Raw genomic sequence first — 18,102 nt, forward strand, 5'->3', positions numbered from 1 at the left:
AATATTCTAATTTATATAACATTTCTTTTCTAATTTTTAAAGAGTAATTTTCTATGCTTTATTTTTTATATGGATAAAAAAAGGAAATGACTACAAATTCTAGCAGAATGAAATTTATACCTCTATTAAGATTAGTATTAAATAATTGGTAATTTTTTTTTTGCGCTGTTTTTAATGTGTTCTAAGAATAGCATTTGTTAAGACTGATCTTATTAATGTGAAATGTTAAAAAGGGATAAATTCTTATTATGGAATATTCACATACCTATAAGAATTAAAAACACATTCTTAATGAGTAGTCAGTAGGTCTCATTCCAACCATTTTTGCTGAGCATAGGTATATAAAGAACCCGACTCAAAGTCCAGGTTGTCCTTTGTTTAACCACTCAGATTTAGTTGTTTCCAGACAGAAATACCATTATATAAATTATCTTTAAGTATGCTCCCTTATACATACTATCATAATCCTTATCCCACCAATTTTTGAATCCTAAATAAAGTGACCAAAAATTATCTGCCCCTATATGTTTTAACCTTTTGGTTTGGAACATGGTAGCCAATTAATATAGAATATTTAAAACATGGTTCACTTAGTGGTTGAGCTGGTTGTAGGGACATCTAAGTTATTTGATGCTCATCTCTTTTTAAGAACCCAGAAACTATTCTGAATACAAACAATAACTAAAGGAGCATTTACAGAAGACATGAATTATATGATTCATCAATTTGCTAACCAGAAAATAGGACTACACTCACTGAATGATGAAGCCAAAGGTCTGATAGTTCCAAAGCTGATCTAGTTTGAGAAAGAGCAGGTAGAAAGAGACAGAGAGAGAGAAGGAGGGAGGGAGGGAGAAGGAGGTAGGGAGGAGGAGAGAGAGAGAAACAGAAACAGAAAAAAGAAACAGGAAAAAGAGAGGAACAAGTAAAGACAGTAGATAGTGAAGGCAGTTAGCGTAATTAGAAGCAGCAGTCCTGTGAAGCAGATCTGCTGACAGTTGTAGAGACAAAATCTGAGAACAGAAAGTCAACCAAGACAAGAAACAAGGGTAGGAGTGGCTTTCAAGATCAGGCAGAGTTCTCAAATCTCACTTTTTGAAAGCAATGTTATGTTCTGAAAGCTTACCGACTAAAATAGCACAACAGTCTAATAAATTTTAGGTTGTAAGTAAGCAGCCCTGCATGTTTGAATTACTGCTAAACATAACTATAATGTCCCAAGAATCTAATTGCACATGTATTCAGTATATATTGTTGATCAAGGATATAAAATAATGTTTCAGAAAAGTTGATCTGAATGCAGCCAACATTAATACATATTTTTTTTAGTTTTTACTATTTAAATTTGGCCAAAGGAAAACTGACTAATCTAGAGTATTTCATTTTTCTGACAACCTAATCAGTGTCAACGTATTGTATATTAAAGATTAAATACTTGCGTGGAACCCCTAAAAATCTTTTAGAAAGTATTGTCATAAACATAGTACTTTGAGAGGAATTTAAAAGTCACTGTTTCCTTGTTCTGGTATAAATTCTCATTTTAATTTTCTTTGAAATAATGGTCTAATGAACTAAATTATGTCTCTCTCTACATTTTTATTATATAGTCAACATAATAATTCTTTTAGCAACATAAAATTTAACTATGACTTAAGGTTTGTAATACAAGAAAAAAATAGATTTTTATTAGATGTTAGCTTGGCATATCAGAATTCTTAACAAACATGTTAATGTACATAAATCATTAATTTATTTTTAATTAAATTTAATTTGCATTTGTGAACTCCCCATTAAATGTAAATGAAGGATTTATTATTTTCTAATTAATTAAAAATTTAGAGCAGGTGAATGTTCATGGAGTTCTGAATTATTTTATTATTATGATTAATTTTTAAAGTAGACCAACAAAGCAATAGGAATTTTCAAAAAAGTACCTTTTTTCTGTTAACAGTTAGAAATCCATACTTTTGCTTTTCATTGCATATTACATTGCAAATTAAAATATTTTAAGAGATTTTATTGCATCTTGTGATAATATTTGCAGTTATAAGAACTGTGAATTTTTATCTTGATAAATTTACAGTAATGATTTTTTATGTCTCCAAATAGAGAATGAAATATAAAATGAGTATTTGTGGTAAGCATGTCTTTTTGTTTAACTATGAGAATGCTAATGATGTTCTAGACATTTTAAAGTATATTTTTGGCATTTGATTATTTATGTTAAACATAGATCAGACTATTCAGATGTTTTTCTTTTTCCTTTTTAATCTTGTATAAAAGTTCTGTATTCAGTATTTAATGATTATACATATCATTGCTATTATTCCTTTAACAAACTAGCAAACTTTCTTAACCAGAAAACGTAAGACATCAGCATATTTAAAATATAAAACAAAATCAACTATTTAAAATATAGTTGAATATACCAAATACTTAATTATCTGCTATACTGCAAAATAACTAGTTTTACTGGAAAAGGGAGTACATTTTTGGTTAGAGTCCTTTGACAGACTTCATTGAAGACCACATAATAAAAACTTTAAAGTTTAAAAACCATTATATTCATTTCATAACTACTAGGGAAAGCAAATTTTTATATAATAAGGGTATAGAAAGCATAGAAGATAAAAGGAACACTAAGAAATGCACATGTGTAAAATTTACAGATAAATATCCTTTTATGAAACATCTCAGCTCTCACCAAGACTCCATCACTATTTCTGAGACTAAGCATGTGATCTCTGTGCCCAGCCCCATTTCTGATATTTCTAAAAGTGCTAAACTAAATGCTGCAATGAAATAGCTTTAATGTATTTTCTTTATTGTAATTTTGTGGTTAAAACATAAAATATACTGTCTTAACCATTTGTGTACAGCTCAATAGTGATAAATACATTTACATTGTTGTGAAATAAATCTCCAGAACTTTTTCATTTTACAAATTTGAAAATTATACGCATTATATAACACCTTCCCCTTTTTATTTTCCCCCATCCCCTGGTAACCACCATTCTACTTTCTGTTTCCATGAGTTTGACTGCTTTCGATACCTCATATGAGGGAGTCTTAAGTATTTGGTTTTTTGTGACTCTTGTTTCATCTCGCATAATGTCCTCAAGGTTCATCTGTGTTGTATCATGTGACAAGATTTCCTTCCTTTTTACACCTGAGTAATATTTCCTTGTGTGTGTGTGTGTGTGTGTGTGTGTGTGTGTATTGCATTCATATTTTTAGTAAGTCTGTTGAGTTTGGGCTGAAATCTTACAGATCCATACTGTAGCCGGCAGGGTGATTGAAAAGTAATACTCTAGGGCAGCTACCTATCCATGAAACATGCTTGAGCAAACTCCCACTATGTATATATTTTTAATAAATAACATATACTATTTATGATACAGATATTAAACATTGACAATTTTTACTTTCTTCTTCCTCTTCCCTCCTCTTTTCTCTCTCTCAGCCCTTTTCCTTCTTCCTTCCCCTGTACCTTCTCCTTTCCCTGCACCCCCTTCCCTTTCTTCTCTACTGCTCCTCTGTTCCTTTCTCTCTCCCCTTTTGTATAACCATTTGTGTACAGTTCAGTAGTGATAAGTACATTCACATTGTTGTGAAACCCCTTTTCTCCTCCTTTTTTCCTTCCCCCATCTAGGGCAACCTAGTTACGTGCCCTGATGGGGATCAAACCTGCAGTGTTTTCTTATATAGGACAGTGCTCCAACCAACTGAGCCACCTGGCCAGGGCTATTGTGTCCGGTTTAAAATGGTTCAGAATATAAATTTTCTTTTATTTATTCATTCATTCATTCATTCATTCATTCCTCACCTTGGATATATTTATTGACTTTGAAGAGAGAGAGAGAGAAACATCAATCAGTTGCCTCCTGTACACACCCCTATCAGGGATCAAACTCATAATCTAGGTACATGCCCTGACCTGAGATCAAACCAGCAACCTTTTGGTGTAAGGGACCATGCTCCAACCAACTGAGCCACCTGGCCAGGGCTGTTGTGTCTGATTGAAAATGATAAACTGAAAAAAATAAGTGTTAACTTTTTAGCCCTTCTCTTATGTTTTAATTTTAATGAAAGCAGTAGAAGTGTGTGGTAACAGATCCAGCAGTACAGAAGAACTTAGTGATAAAAACAACACTGTCTTTCTCACTCCTTTGTACCTCCCATGTCCTTTCCTTATGTGTAGCCTCAACCACTCTCTATTCTGTTTTGAGTTCTTTAGGGTGTTACTTCCATAATTCTAAGAAAACCACTTCAAAACATGCTAGGGATGAGGATACAGCTTTTTACAGGGGAAGGAAGGTATATTTGCATGTTCAGTCCATAATCTTGACATGGAAGCCCATTTTTAAAAAATACATTCTGTGAATCCCAAGCAGCTAAGAAATTTATTTTTTAATTCATGTCAATACATAATTCTGTCTTTTTTCCCATATATACCTCAGTTTTTCTTTACCTACCTTCTTACTTATTCATGCTCCTTATATAGTCCATAAGCTCTATATCTCAAGTTCCTTTTCATTTCTTCCTAATTCTGATTTTTTATTTTATTAATAGTAAAGTACCCATTTACCCCATTAATATTGGAACAGTAAAATCATTTTTTACCCAAGGAGTAGCAGAAGTTTTTGATGTTTAATTAGTAGCATTTTCAAATGGCTATCCATTTGAGTATCCAGTGAGTATCCAATAGCTAAATAATCACTACTGCTGCCCCTAAGCTTCATGACCACTCTAACTCTATGTGATTTAAGCATAAAATTATCTTAGGTCTTGCTGCAATTTGAGGGAGAAGAGGAAGCATCTACCCTAATGAAAAATTATAGATCATTTTTTTGCTGTAAGGTACCACTCAGATACTTTGATTGACAGCATTTCAAGTAATGTAATAGTCAGTACTGTGCACCCGTTTGCCATCCCCCCCATTGTCCTTGTTTATCAATAGTGTTTTTATAAATAGGTTTATAATTCTGACATTGGGTCTGTAATTTTACATATTTTCCCCAAGTGTGGTTAATCTCTTATTTTCATGTCATGTGTCTGAGTTCACAGACTATACTTTCAAATGATTTCTCACTTTAAAAACCCTCTGATGTTTTGCTGTAAAAACTACATTTTTATGACATAGCAATCTAGACAAAATTATATTAATTTAGCATTGTTTACAAGTTTTCTTTTTCAGAGATCTCCAAGCTTTTATGAAACCTACTAATAATCTAAAAACAAAGCCAAAATAGTAGTGTTAAAGCCAAATGATAAATTTATCTTAAACCATAACATTAATTATTTGAAAGGTAAAAAAAATACCTTAAGATTATGAATATTCTACATAATGAGAATTTGGAAAAACCACTGTTTAAGTTTTAGAACATATGTAAATGTATGCAACAAGTATATTGGAAATGTGATTGTTGGTTATCAATTACTAGTAAGAACAAAGAAAAAATTAACACATTTAATTTGACAATTCCTTTTAAAATCTTTTTGAAAGATTATTTAATAATCATACCACTTTTTAACAAACTCTTAGGATACTAATTTTGCTCAGTTTAATTGCCTTTTTCTGAAATAACTAAATTTTTCTGTTAATCTCAGCTTGGCTATTGCTTGATACAATGCATGAGCATGGTGTTTATGCAGGCTGAGTAGCTTCAAATAATCAAAATTTATTACAGCATAATTATTGCATTCATTTGGGAGGTAAGTAAATTCTTATTGAAACCACTGAAGGAGAATATTGGTGTGCCTTAACGTGCAGATGTTTGCCTGTCAGACCATGCCTATGTCTGGGACCCTTGATTCTCTACTGGTGATTTGTATCCTGTGATTTGGTGTTACTTAAAGATTTGTATAACTTGTTTTTATATGCTAATACCCTTAATATTCTAAAGTAAAATACTAAAAGAATACTGTTAAATGTTTAGAAGTTAAAACAACAAAGATTATATTTTCTATGTCTTTGTTATCCCATTGACTAGAAAATTCCATCTTGAACCTATTTCTAAAAGTCTAAATCAGTTTAATTAAGTATTTATATGTTTGAAATTTTTTTATATTTTCAGTGAAAATGTAGTTTTGTATGTAGCTAAAAGACCAGTGGTTACTGAAGAATCTCATGAGTTATTGCCTTTAACTAACATTGACTCCATGATATTCTTTTTTTTATTAAGATTTTATTTATTCAACCCAGAGAAAGGGAAAGTTGGGGTAAAAGACAGGGAGAGAAAGATTGATATAAGAGAGAAACATCCATCCATTGTCCCACACATGCCCCAGCTGATACCAGATCTGCACCCCAAGTATGTGCCCCCATCAGGAACCAGCGACCCTTTGCTTTGTGGGACAACGCCCAACCGAGCCACACCAGTCAGGGCTTCATCATGATATTCTTAAAAAGCAAAATAGAACAATGTAGATAATTTTCTATCATGGTCTTAAGTAAATTGTGGGCTCATTTATAAGCAGATATTACATTTTATAAGTCAACATTTAGAGAGTGAGATAAAAGCAGAGATAGCTGTACAAGGTCATTTTTGTCTCACTCTACTGATTTTTTCCTTACTATCATAAGATTCTCAGTTATGTGTGTGTTTTTTTTTATTTGTAGTTAGCCTTAGATCTTATACAATGAAAATTGTACTTATTTAATAATACTTTACTTTGTTATTACTAGTTTCTTCACTAGTGGAAGAAGGAGAGAAACAGACTAAACTATTTAAGCCGTCAAAAATGTCTGGCAGAGAATCTGTCCCACCAACCTCTTCTTCACCACCAGCAAGCCAGGAGTCACTGACAGTCAAAGAGGAGTTCATCCCACCTGAGCTCAGCATCTGGGACTATTTCATAGCCAAGGTAATAAAAGTGCTGTCCAGATCAATATTTATCTGTTAAATGGAGATGAAAGTGTTTAAAATAAATATAATTATTGGTGCTTCCAAATATTTTCCCACCCTGGTTAAGAAAGTTTCCGTTTTATCTACATTGGTTAAGTTTTAATATTTTCCCACCATTGGAAAGTTTCCGTTTTATCTACATCTGTTTATCTACATGGTTTTGGCTACGTTACCAAAAAACATACCTTAAAATAGTTTGTCTATATTTCCAACCAGTTTTTAAGAGCGTTCTTTGATAAATTATGATTTTTGCATTTTAAATAAAGTTCTTATTAAGATGAAAAGATAAATTGGTCAGCACCTTAATGCCAGTGTGCAATACCTGTTAGTAATTAAGGAATCAAGACTGTAAGAAGTTCATGTGCCATCTATATTCTTATTCCTTTTCTGTACTACAGGCAGTACTACATTGTTCCAATATATACAAATTTCATTTACCACTTTTAATTAAATAACATCAGTCTCTCATCAACATGGTTCAAGTTTGAATTTATCACAGTATGTTAAATATGAATAATTGCATAAAGTACAGAGTTCCCTGCTAGCTTTTCAGTTCACAGATTACAATGAAAATTAACAGATGCGCTTCATGATTAGAGACTAATCACAGTAGTTCTTCCAAAGCCTGACAGTGATTGGTCATTTAGTGCCTGTTATTCAGTTCGTAGCCGTCAGAAAAAGGGGTGGTATCCTGCCTCCTTGTCTCCCAGGATAGACACAAGTGACATTTTATAAAATTGGATAATTAGAAAAAGGAATTGGCTAACACTGATAAAGGTGCACAAAAACAATTGAAAAGTGAAAGTACTGGAAGTGAAATTCAAATCAAATGTAAAGTTATAGAAAAATTAGCTTCGATTCCCAGTCAGGGTACATACCTGGGTTGCAGGCCATGACCCCCAGCAACCACACATTGATGTTTCTCTCTCTCTCTCTATCTCTCTCCCTTCCCTCTCTAAAAATAAATAAGTAAATTTAAAAAAAAAAAAAAAGAAAAGAAAAATTAGCTAGCTTTGGGATTATTGACATTGCTGTCATTCAAGAGACTGTAGATGTGCAGCCAGGGCAATCTAGCGAAGGCCAACTTATCAACATAAATGAGGAAAGCATGACAAAAGGATAAAGATAGTGATATTAGAAGAAAAAAAAACTTCCCATTAAAGGAACTCTGGGTCATATTTCACAACATTGAAAGCACAGAGCATAAGATGTTAGAAGCTGATACAGACTTAGATAGGAGTATGCCAATTTGCCAAGGATTAGAAAAGATGCTTGCTTTGTGTCCTAAATTATACAGTTAGAAGGTGGCAAGTGCTATTCAAAGTCCTCGATGAATTTTTTACAAAAAATAAGACACTTTAATTCTCCATATTTCTAATACTTTAATTACAGTGTACAAAATAAATACTACCTCTATTATATTCTAATTTCCCTAGCTGACTGTGAGAGTTTCTGTTACCTTGACAAATATTTTAAGTCACAGAACATTTGTAACTTTCTGTTGATTGTTAAGATTGCTTTGCATGGCTTCAGCTTACATAGTCATTTTACATTCCTGCATTACATGTAAACAAGAACTGCCTGCATATATCTCTTTCTCCTGTGATCAGCCAAATTCTTCAAATCCTCAGCCTCTGTACATTCTCCTTACTGCCTTGAATTAATTGACACCTCACTATTTTCTCTTGACATCCATGCCCCTGGCCTGTTAAGCAGCTGCTTTTATTTTTCTTGTATCTTACATGCTTCAGTGTAATGAAGGGCATTTGAATTTCTTCTTTCCTCGTTGCCTTTTGCAGAATCATTTATTCATTGAACAAATGTTTCCTAGCACTTTATTTATATGGGAATATCTTTATTTTACCTTCATTTATGAAGCATAGATTTGCTGGATGCAAGAGTCTTGATTAGCAAGTTTTTCTTATCCCTGGATCTTGTTAAATTTCTGATTGGTCTGCTCTTGCCCCAATCTGTATCATAGCATCAGGACAGTTGAGATGTTAGCCTTCCCTAATTGTTTACTACTAAAATATCTGTTGTTTTTGATAGTGTCACTGGGCATTGAATTTTTATTAAAGTCAGTCTCCTCCAGCCAAGAAGCAGAGTTCTTAGTCCTCACAGACTGCCCTTCTGGCCCTAGTAGAAAAATTGTACCACAGAGTGTCAGGAGTGGGGATGAGGGTTACCCCTGGCTGAAATGCCAGATTCTTACTATTTTACCAAAGATTGAGTAGATTTTTCCTGAAAATTGCTTTATGTGTTACATGCATTTGGTCAATTTCTAATGTCTTTAAATTCTTTTTGACAATTTTGTGCAGTTTTAGTATTGCTTTTTGGGAGAGGACTTACCAACCTCCTCACTCAGCTGTTCCAGAAGTTCTGTCCTCCCTAGTGTGTTTCTTTACTAGGCATCCCAAGACACAAGATTTTATAACTTTTCAAATTTCCCACATCTCTTCCACTCTCACTCTTAACTGATGACCTCATCTCTTAAGTTATTAAAAAAATAAAATCAAACCTCTTTTATCGTGCTACTAATGAAGCTATAAATATATTTCCTCCCATCTTATTCTTTCCTCCTGTTATTATGAAGAGTCCATCCTATCAAAGACTCCAGTTCTGTTCTGAATCCCATCCTTTTCTTCTCTATTCTTTGCTATGACTTCAGTTTTCTCCTCTTTATTGGCTTCTTCCAGCGGTATAGAAATATGCTTTCCTGTTTTGACCCCAAAATTTTACAGCTGTTAACCCATTTTCCTGTTTCCTATTCTTACTCAACTTTTTAAAACTATATGCAGCAGTCCCCATGTCTACATCCACACACATGTTCCAAATCCCCCTTCCCCAACACACATACACACACACACACACACACAGTTGAAAATTCATGTACAACTGTAGCCAGCCTTCTGCATATGCAGATTTCCAACCGTAGATTGAAAATACAGTTGACCTTGAACAACACAGGTTTGAACTATGTGAATCTACTAAAAATCCCATGTAAGTGAATTCACATAGTTCAAACCCATATTTTCAGGGTCAATGGCATGTGCTATGTTTTTTCTAATACATACATAACTATGATAAAGTTTAATTTATAAATTAGGCACAGTAAGAGATTAACAACAATAACAATAAAATAGAACAATTATAATGACAGTAAACTGTAATAGTTACGTGAAAGTGGTATCTCTCTCTCAAAATATCTAATTGTACTGTACTCACCCTTCTTGTGATGAGATGAGATGATACAATGCTTACGTGATAAGATAAAGTGAGATGAATGACATAGGTGTTTGGCTACTATAGGGTTACTTGAACATAAATACTGCAATACTACAATTGTCTATCTGATAACCAAGATGGCTACCATGTGACTAATTGGCAGGTAACATTTACGGCATAGACACACTGGACAAAGGGATGATACATGTCTTGGGGAGGATAGTGGGACAATGCAAGATTTTATAATGCTACCCAAAGCAACATGCATTTTAAAACTTAGGAATTGTTTATTTCTGTAATTTTTCATTTGATATTTTTGAACTGCAGTTGATCACATACAATTTGAAACCAAGGGAAGCAAAACCATGGAAAAGGGGGTACTACATTTTTTTTATTACCTTAGATCCATTTTATATTTACCTGTTGTATGACATCTGACACAACTACCCTGCTGTAACTGCTGTTGTTGAGATTCAGGTGGCTCCCATGTCAAATATAACAGAAACTTCTTGATCATGTTATATGACCTTTTAGCAATATTCAGTACATGTGACCATTTCCTTATTCTTGAAATACTTAAACTCTTATTCTCTGATGCTAGTCTCTTCTAGTTTTTTCCCTAATCTTACTGTTTATTCCTTCATAGTCTCTATTCTTCATTCTTTTTCTACCTTACCTGTGAATCTTGAGCTTAAAGATTTGGGTTTTGGTATCTATTTTTTCTAACACCACCTCTCTCACAACCAGAGTCCTCTTATTTTAGTAAATTGCATCTTTTTACTTATAGTTGGTCAATCCAGAAAGCCAGAAATCATCTTTTTCCTATATTTCCCTTGCTCTCCAGATTTATCAGCAAACATATCAATACTTTTCCCAAAATATATTGTGAATCTGTTGTTCCTCTTCATCTCCATCACTAACACCTGAATGTAGACTGACAATTCTTGCCTTAGTTACCGATGTCTCCATTTCTACTCTTGCATTTGACTTTTCTCTCGTAAATTAGTGGTAATAGTAATATTCTTAAGATATAAATCTCAATACCTGTCCTCTACTTAAAAATCATTGGTGGCATTCTGTTACACTCTGTATACTGTGACCTATAAAAGCCCTTCCTGACCTGTTATCTCCCATTCTCTTTCTACCTTTATCCCAACACATCCTGTTATTTTTTTATACCAAATTTTTCCCCATTTTAAAACCTTTCTGCATACTATTTCCATTGCCTAAAATTCTTTTCTTCCCTTTTGTCTTTATTTCTTCCCTATTTTTCTTGCCATTTACGTCTCACTTAAATGCCACTTTTCAGAGTCCTTTCATGATCAGCTTATCTCAATTTTTGTTAATATTCTCTATCCTAATATCTTCTTTCCTTTCTAGCACAATTTGCCTATTTTTCTCATTAAAATGTCAGCTCTATGAAGGCAATGACTATGTACATGTCTTAAAATTTTTTATATCAACTATGCTTTTTACTTATGTTTTAAATCTTTTTAATTTTACTTATTTTTAGAGAGGGAAAGGGAGTGAGAAAGAGAGGAGAGAAACATCAATATGTGGTTGGCTCTTGTGCACCCCCTACTGGGGACCTGGCCCAAAACCCAGGCATGTTCTCTAGACTGGGAATCGAACTGGCAAACCCTTTGGTTCCCAGGCCAGCACTCAGTCCTCTGAGAAACACCAGTGAGGGCTCAAGTATGCTTTTTTTTTTTTAAAGATTTTATTTATTTATTTTTAGAGAGGGAAGGGAGGGAGATAGAGAGAGAGAGAGAGAAACATCAATGTGCAGTTGCTGGGGGTTATGGCCTGGAACCCAGGCATGTACCCTGGCTGGGAATTGAACCTGCGACACTTTGGTTCACAGCCCGTGCTCAATCCACTGAGCTACGCCAGTCAGGGCTCAAGTATGCTTTTTAACACAATAGATACTTGATAAATTTTTTGATGAATGGATGAATAAGTGAGGGAATTGTATAAAGTGATGTCAAAAGCATAGAATGTCAAAAAAAACAAGCAGCAGCCAATTTCTGGTTTTACTTCTTATAACGAAGTATACTATAATGGGATAAATTGCTAATATTGGACTATGTAATTAAATGGATTAAATCAGAAAGTTGAATGATAAATTCTGTAACTTTTTCATTTTAGCCCTTTCTACCTCCTTCCCTAAGTAGAGGAGAATATGATTCAGAGGAAAGTCTGGACAGTGATGACGACAATGATGATGACCATGTTTTAGATTCCGATTTCCATCTCCAAGAGCATTCTAATTCAAATTCATACAGGTATGGAATACTTTATTTTAAGCTTTTTTTAAAATCATGTTATATATGATGTTTTTTTAGAATAACACATGTGAAATTAGAGGCTTGGGACTTAAAACATACTATAATTTAGACTTCTTTAGATGAAATTGGTAAATTCCTTTACTTAACTATAATTCCACAGTTAATTTTTTTTATTTTCCATGAATGGATGACCTATACTTTTTATCTGTCCTCACAAATACTGTGATCAGATTATTCCTTGATTTTTACACCCTGATATAAATAAACCCTACTGTTTCAGCCTGGAAAATAATGTTTTTTCCATAAAACACTAGTATTCTAACATCATTAATTAATGTTTCAAAAGTGACTTCCACATATGATAAAAATCATAAATGTTTAAGGTGCTCACCCTCAGTGAGCATTATTCTTACATGTAGGAGTGATGGTATATTTGTTATCTTGCTTTTATTAGTATGTTGATTATATCTGTAAAGGTATATTTGAGATAAAACAGAAATATTAAGACATGGTCTGTTAGTGGTATGATAGAAGAATATAAATTTTTAAGGACCTACATCCAAGATTACTCTATCCAGCAAAGCTATCATTTAGAATGGAAGGGCAGATAAAGTGCCTCCCAGATAAGGTCAAGTTAAAGGAGTTCATCATCACCAAGACATTATTATATGAATGTTAAAGGGACTTATCTAAGAAAGAGAAGAAGGTCAAAACTATGAACAGTAAAATGACAGTCTTTTGATATTGTAGATAATGCATATGTGAGTAGCTGCATGCATATTTTTTTGTTTGGTTTTTTGGATGTATATATTTTGGGTAAGTTACTAGTAGTAGAGTCATTGGATCAGAGAGTGGTGGTGGTATACTCTTCTAAATCCCTAAATAAATATTTAACAGGTCTGTTGCTTTGTTTTTAGTTGGTCATTGATGCGCTTGGCAATGGTGCAGTTGGTGCTCAACAATTTGAAGACTTTCTATCCCTTTGCAGGTCATGATCTTGCAGGTAATTTAATGTGAATTGGTAGTCATTGCTTTTGATTTACTATTTTGTATTTTTTTCAAATAATGGAGAAAAGTCTAATAACTTCCTGTGATAGAAGATAGGTTTCTGTTAACCAAACTATATGTCTGTAAATAATATGTATCATATTGTTAGGTGCTCTTAGGAGGACAATATCCGAGAAAGCAGGGGATGTGAACCTGAAATGATTGACTGTATTGAGACTGTATTTACAGCTATAGCCGAGGTATTGAGAGATTTTATAGTGATAGACACATAGAAAACTAAGTAAATGCAAAAACTTAGTGATTATTAACTCCAAGGGAGGAAAAGCTTGTACAGAAAACAAAAGTGCATGATAGTATACCAGGTGATTCAGCTGTCATCTGTATTTAAATATAAATATTAAAAAGTAAAGATTAAAATACCAATGTAACTAAAAATTATGTTCTTATATTAGAATGATGGAGAGAGGAGTTTATTCTCATATTCCATAGTAGTATATCAGAAGATCAATTCTAAAATCAAGAATCACAGTACAAGCATGTTTAGGTTTTTGTAGGTAAATAGGAGGAATCACTGAAATTTGAGGGTGGGGTTAGGATTCAAGAGTATGGAAGTGTAGAACTGGAAAGTAATGAGTTTCACAGTATTATGTAACATTTTTAAGCTTTTGTGTATTATTTTATTTTCTAAGCAAACCTTAATTATATGCCATGCAGAAATTGGACTGATACAAAGGTTTAAAGCAATTAATTTTCTTCCCAGACATACTTTTATAATATTCGGGTACTTTTTTTCATGTTAAAGTCAAAAGCAGTGATTGACATAGCAGTCATTTAAATCATGTCATAAATATTATTCCAAGTACTAGTATTAAAGCTCTAATGTAATTTCAACTTAGATGCCCTTTTTTTTCTTTAGTCCTTGGCTACCTAATTATGTTGAAATGTTACAGAGATTTATGACAGTCCTTTGTTAGTTCTCTAGATTTCTATGCCTGCCTCTCTTCACATCTCCTCTGCCAAAATGTGTGTTAATATCTCAGTCATACTTATACAATTTACTGCAGAAGATAAATGCAGGTCAATTTTATTTTCTTGTTTTAGAGCTTCCTGTTTGTTCACCACTTTGTCACGCAGTTTTAAAAACTCTTCAATGTTGGGAGCAAGTTCTTCTCCGACGACTTGAAATCCATGGTGGGCCACCTCAAAACTATATTGCAAGTCATATTTCTGAAGATAGTTCGTCTGCAGGTCCTGCAATTCTCCGCCACAAAGCTTTGCTGGAACCTACAAATACTCCTTTCAAGTAGGTTTTCCTTTGGATACTGTTTTTTTAACTACATCAGAGTATTTTCTGGTAGTATTTAAACTAAAAAAAATTAAGTCCTTTTGTGTTTAATTTGCTGTTCTAAGCTTGTATCTGTCACTTTGTGTGATGCATATTATAGTCCAAAAGTTTGCAAACATTTCCTGCAAAAGTCCAAATAAGTAAATATTTTAGGCTTTGGAGACCTTATTAATCCTTGTGGCAACTATTCAACCTTGCCATTGTAGAGTGAAAGCAACTATAGACAATAAGTAGTAATTGAATGGGCTTGGCTGTGATCTGATAATCTTATTTTCAAAAATGAAAAGCAGACTGGTTTTTACTACAACCCATTCTCTCATTCAGTGCTGTTCAAAATAGCCAGTTAGCAAATAAATTTGCTGTTTGAGGAGTAAAGTGTTTGCACTAAAAAGTAAAACAGCACAGTGCTTGCTTCATCAAAGTCTTGCTATAAAAAATATTAACTGAACTCAACAATGTATTAGTTACTTAATAACATAGTTCATTTACAGTTTTTTCATAAGCTCTTACCTCATGCACTTCAGTGACTGACTTCTTGGACTGGTACGTGTTCATAGATAACACTTGGAATAGCTCTGCTTGTAGATCTCTTCTAGGGAGCATAATTATTATATTCCTAGGTTAAAGGTCAGCAAACTGCCTCCTCTGGGGCTAAATTCACCTCTCATTCTACATTATAAAGTTTTATTGAATGCCAGCTACAACCTTTCATTTTAATATCATCTCTGGCTCCTTTTCCACCTCATTGGCAGAGTTGAGTAACTGTATGAGAGACCATCTGGCCTACAAAACATATAATATTTAGTATGCAGTCCTTTAAGAAAAAGTTTGCTGATTGAGGCCCTAAATGATCTGGTCTAATTCTAGTTAATTATTATTATAAGCATTTATATAATACCAAGGAAGTGTGGTCAAGTTAATCAGAAATCTCTGGAGTGTATAATTAAATATACTGTCTCTCTGTAGATCCAAACATCACCTGGCGCTGTCTGTAAAGAGACTTTGGCAGTACTTGGTGAAACAAGAAGAAATTCAGGAAACCTTTATCCGAAATATATTCACAAAGAAAAGGTGTCTAAATGAGGTTCGTATAAGTTAAATCCTGTTTATTATTTTATTATTGAAGTCTTTTGTATTATATAACCATAAAATAAGTTGCTTTTTATAGACTCATTTTTTGTCATAAGCATATCTTATGCAGTTAATGTATAGAAAAGTGATTGAAAAGGAAACAGAGGGTCAGTATTTTCTTAAATCTATTTAAAGTAACTAATTCAGATGTATTTGGGACTTTTTTTCCCCAAAAGGTGTTGTTTCCTGTTTTGAGCTCTCATGATCACCAGTTTAAGAGAAAAAGTAGAAAGTTCCCATGATTTTCATGTAACAGTTAAAAGAAGTTTACCTTAGTTTAATTGACATTAGGTTTATATACTGAAAACATGTCAAATATGTACATTTTCTTTTTATCCTATTGATTATGCATCTTAATTAAATTTTGCAAACTCTATAGTAATACTGTAACTGGCTGATTACACCTTGATATTATAATTATAATGATTATTTTTCTCAGTTCATTGCTACTAAAAAGATTCAGTTTGATGATATGGGCAAGTTGCACCTGAACGTAAATTAACATTTTGTTTTCTTCGTTGAGACAATTGTGCTATTAAAAAATATCAGGTAAACTAAATAGTGGATTTAGTGATACAGTTAATTCCTTCTCATGGACCAGTAACAAAGTTCAGAACTGGCTACTGGTCTGTAGATAAGATTTTGAGATGCACTGAGGTAGTCTGACAGCAAGGTTTGTACAGGTTTTGATGTGAAAGGAAAAAAAGGAAGGTATTTCTGTTGGGTAAATTAGGAAATAGAATCTTTTCTTAATAGACAAGTTAGTACAGACCAGCCTCATTGAAAAAAAAAGGAAAATCTAACCTCATCGAAAAAAAAGGAAAAAATCTAACCTCATTTAAAAAAAGGATAATTACATATATTTCATTCTCTCAATTTAAACACTAATTTATAAGAGGCAATTGCACATGCTCTTAATTAGTATTTGCCTGTTTATGTAAATATATTTGATTACCCAAGCAAGGAAACAATATATAGTGTTTTTCCTAACTTTGAAGACTATTGACATGTATACTTTAGTATAACATTGACATCTAAGCAAATAATAAATACAATAGATACGATACAAATGGAAGTATTTCTATATAACCATAAGTAATATATATCTTATTTAGTAAATGAAGTACCATTAAAACAGTTTAAGCAAATTTTTGATAAGTAAAATTATAAAAATGAATAAGAGTGTCAAACTATTTAATATATGTTTACTGGTGAGGTGATATTACTTATTTTAAATATATCTTTGTCTCAAATAATTTATTACAAGTTAAAGCATTCTGACAATAATGTATAAAGCACTGCTGCATTGCTCTGTATAAAAAGCATGTGAGCTCTGACTGGTGTTGCTCAGTTTGTTGAATGGCCTCCTGCAAAGCAAAAGGTTGCTGGTTCAATTCCAGGTCAGGGTACATGCCTGGGTTGCAGGCCCAGTCCCTGCCTGGGGTGCATGCAAAAGACAACCAGTCGATGTTTCTGTCATACATTGATGTTAAAAAATTTTACTGTGCTTGTTACTTCTTTGGTTTCTCTAATGTACCTTGTTATATAAATATACACATTTGGCAAAACAAGTACTAAGTTATTTGTTTAAAAAACATTGTCATATTTGATTAATATAGTTGTAAAAATAAGACACTTCTCTATCTCTAATATATTTAGTGTATTTGGGAAATGAAATAGTTCTCAAAACAAACAAAAGACTATTGTACAACTAGATTGTTTAGTTAGAATTCAGAGAGTAGAATGACATAATGAAGCCAGAATAAGTAAGGTAGAAGATAAACAAGTAAAGTTATTTTTGTATTATAATTATTTTAATCAAATGCAATAATATGAATGTTGGACTAAAAACTTGATAGTAAGCTAAATACAGGGTCTAGCACAAATGATGCCATTTTTTTATTATAAATTTTTTTATTACAAAATCATAAGCATGTAATTCTGTAACAACAGTATCACACTCAAGCACACCATATGACATTTTAGGTGAAATGTTCAAGTTAAAAATTATTACACCCATATTATTACCTTACCAACCACACTCAAGCAGGTTTTACTTCTGCTGGATCCTGTACTTTCTCTATATTTTATTTTATTTAATCTTCAAAATGAGTAAAATAAATTTTATTTTGCAATGTTTTAACTAGTACATTTAACTTATTTAAAAACTTGACATGGTTAATGGTAGTTATTAGAA

The 18,102-nt window shown here is 32.7% G+C and overlaps 1 protein-coding gene across 8 annotated transcripts in view; it reads left to right on the top strand.

The window, feature by feature from the left end:
- The window catches only part of DMXL1 (Dmx like 1), a 152,750-nt gene that overhangs the window by 87,678 nt on the left and 46,970 nt on the right, over positions 1-18,102 (top strand). For all 8 annotated transcript variants that reach the window (XM_036020679.1, XM_036020680.1, XM_036020681.1 and 5 more), the window contains 5 exons: positions 6,689-6,867; positions 12,282-12,418; positions 13,339-13,424; positions 14,531-14,732; positions 15,741-15,858. In XM_036020679.1, the coding sequence (XP_035876572.1) occupies positions 6,689-6,867; positions 12,282-12,418; positions 13,339-13,424; positions 14,531-14,732; positions 15,741-15,858 (722 nt within the window). The remainder of the gene's footprint in view (positions 1-6,688; positions 6,868-12,281; positions 12,419-13,338; positions 13,425-14,530; positions 14,733-15,740; positions 15,859-18,102) is intronic.

The sequence above is a fragment of the Phyllostomus discolor genome, chromosome 3 (genome assembly GCF_004126475.2).
Source record: "Phyllostomus discolor isolate MPI-MPIP mPhyDis1 chromosome 3, mPhyDis1.pri.v3, whole genome shotgun sequence".
In the NCBI taxonomy this organism is placed as follows: Eukaryota; Metazoa; Chordata; class Mammalia; order Chiroptera; family Phyllostomidae; genus Phyllostomus; species Phyllostomus discolor.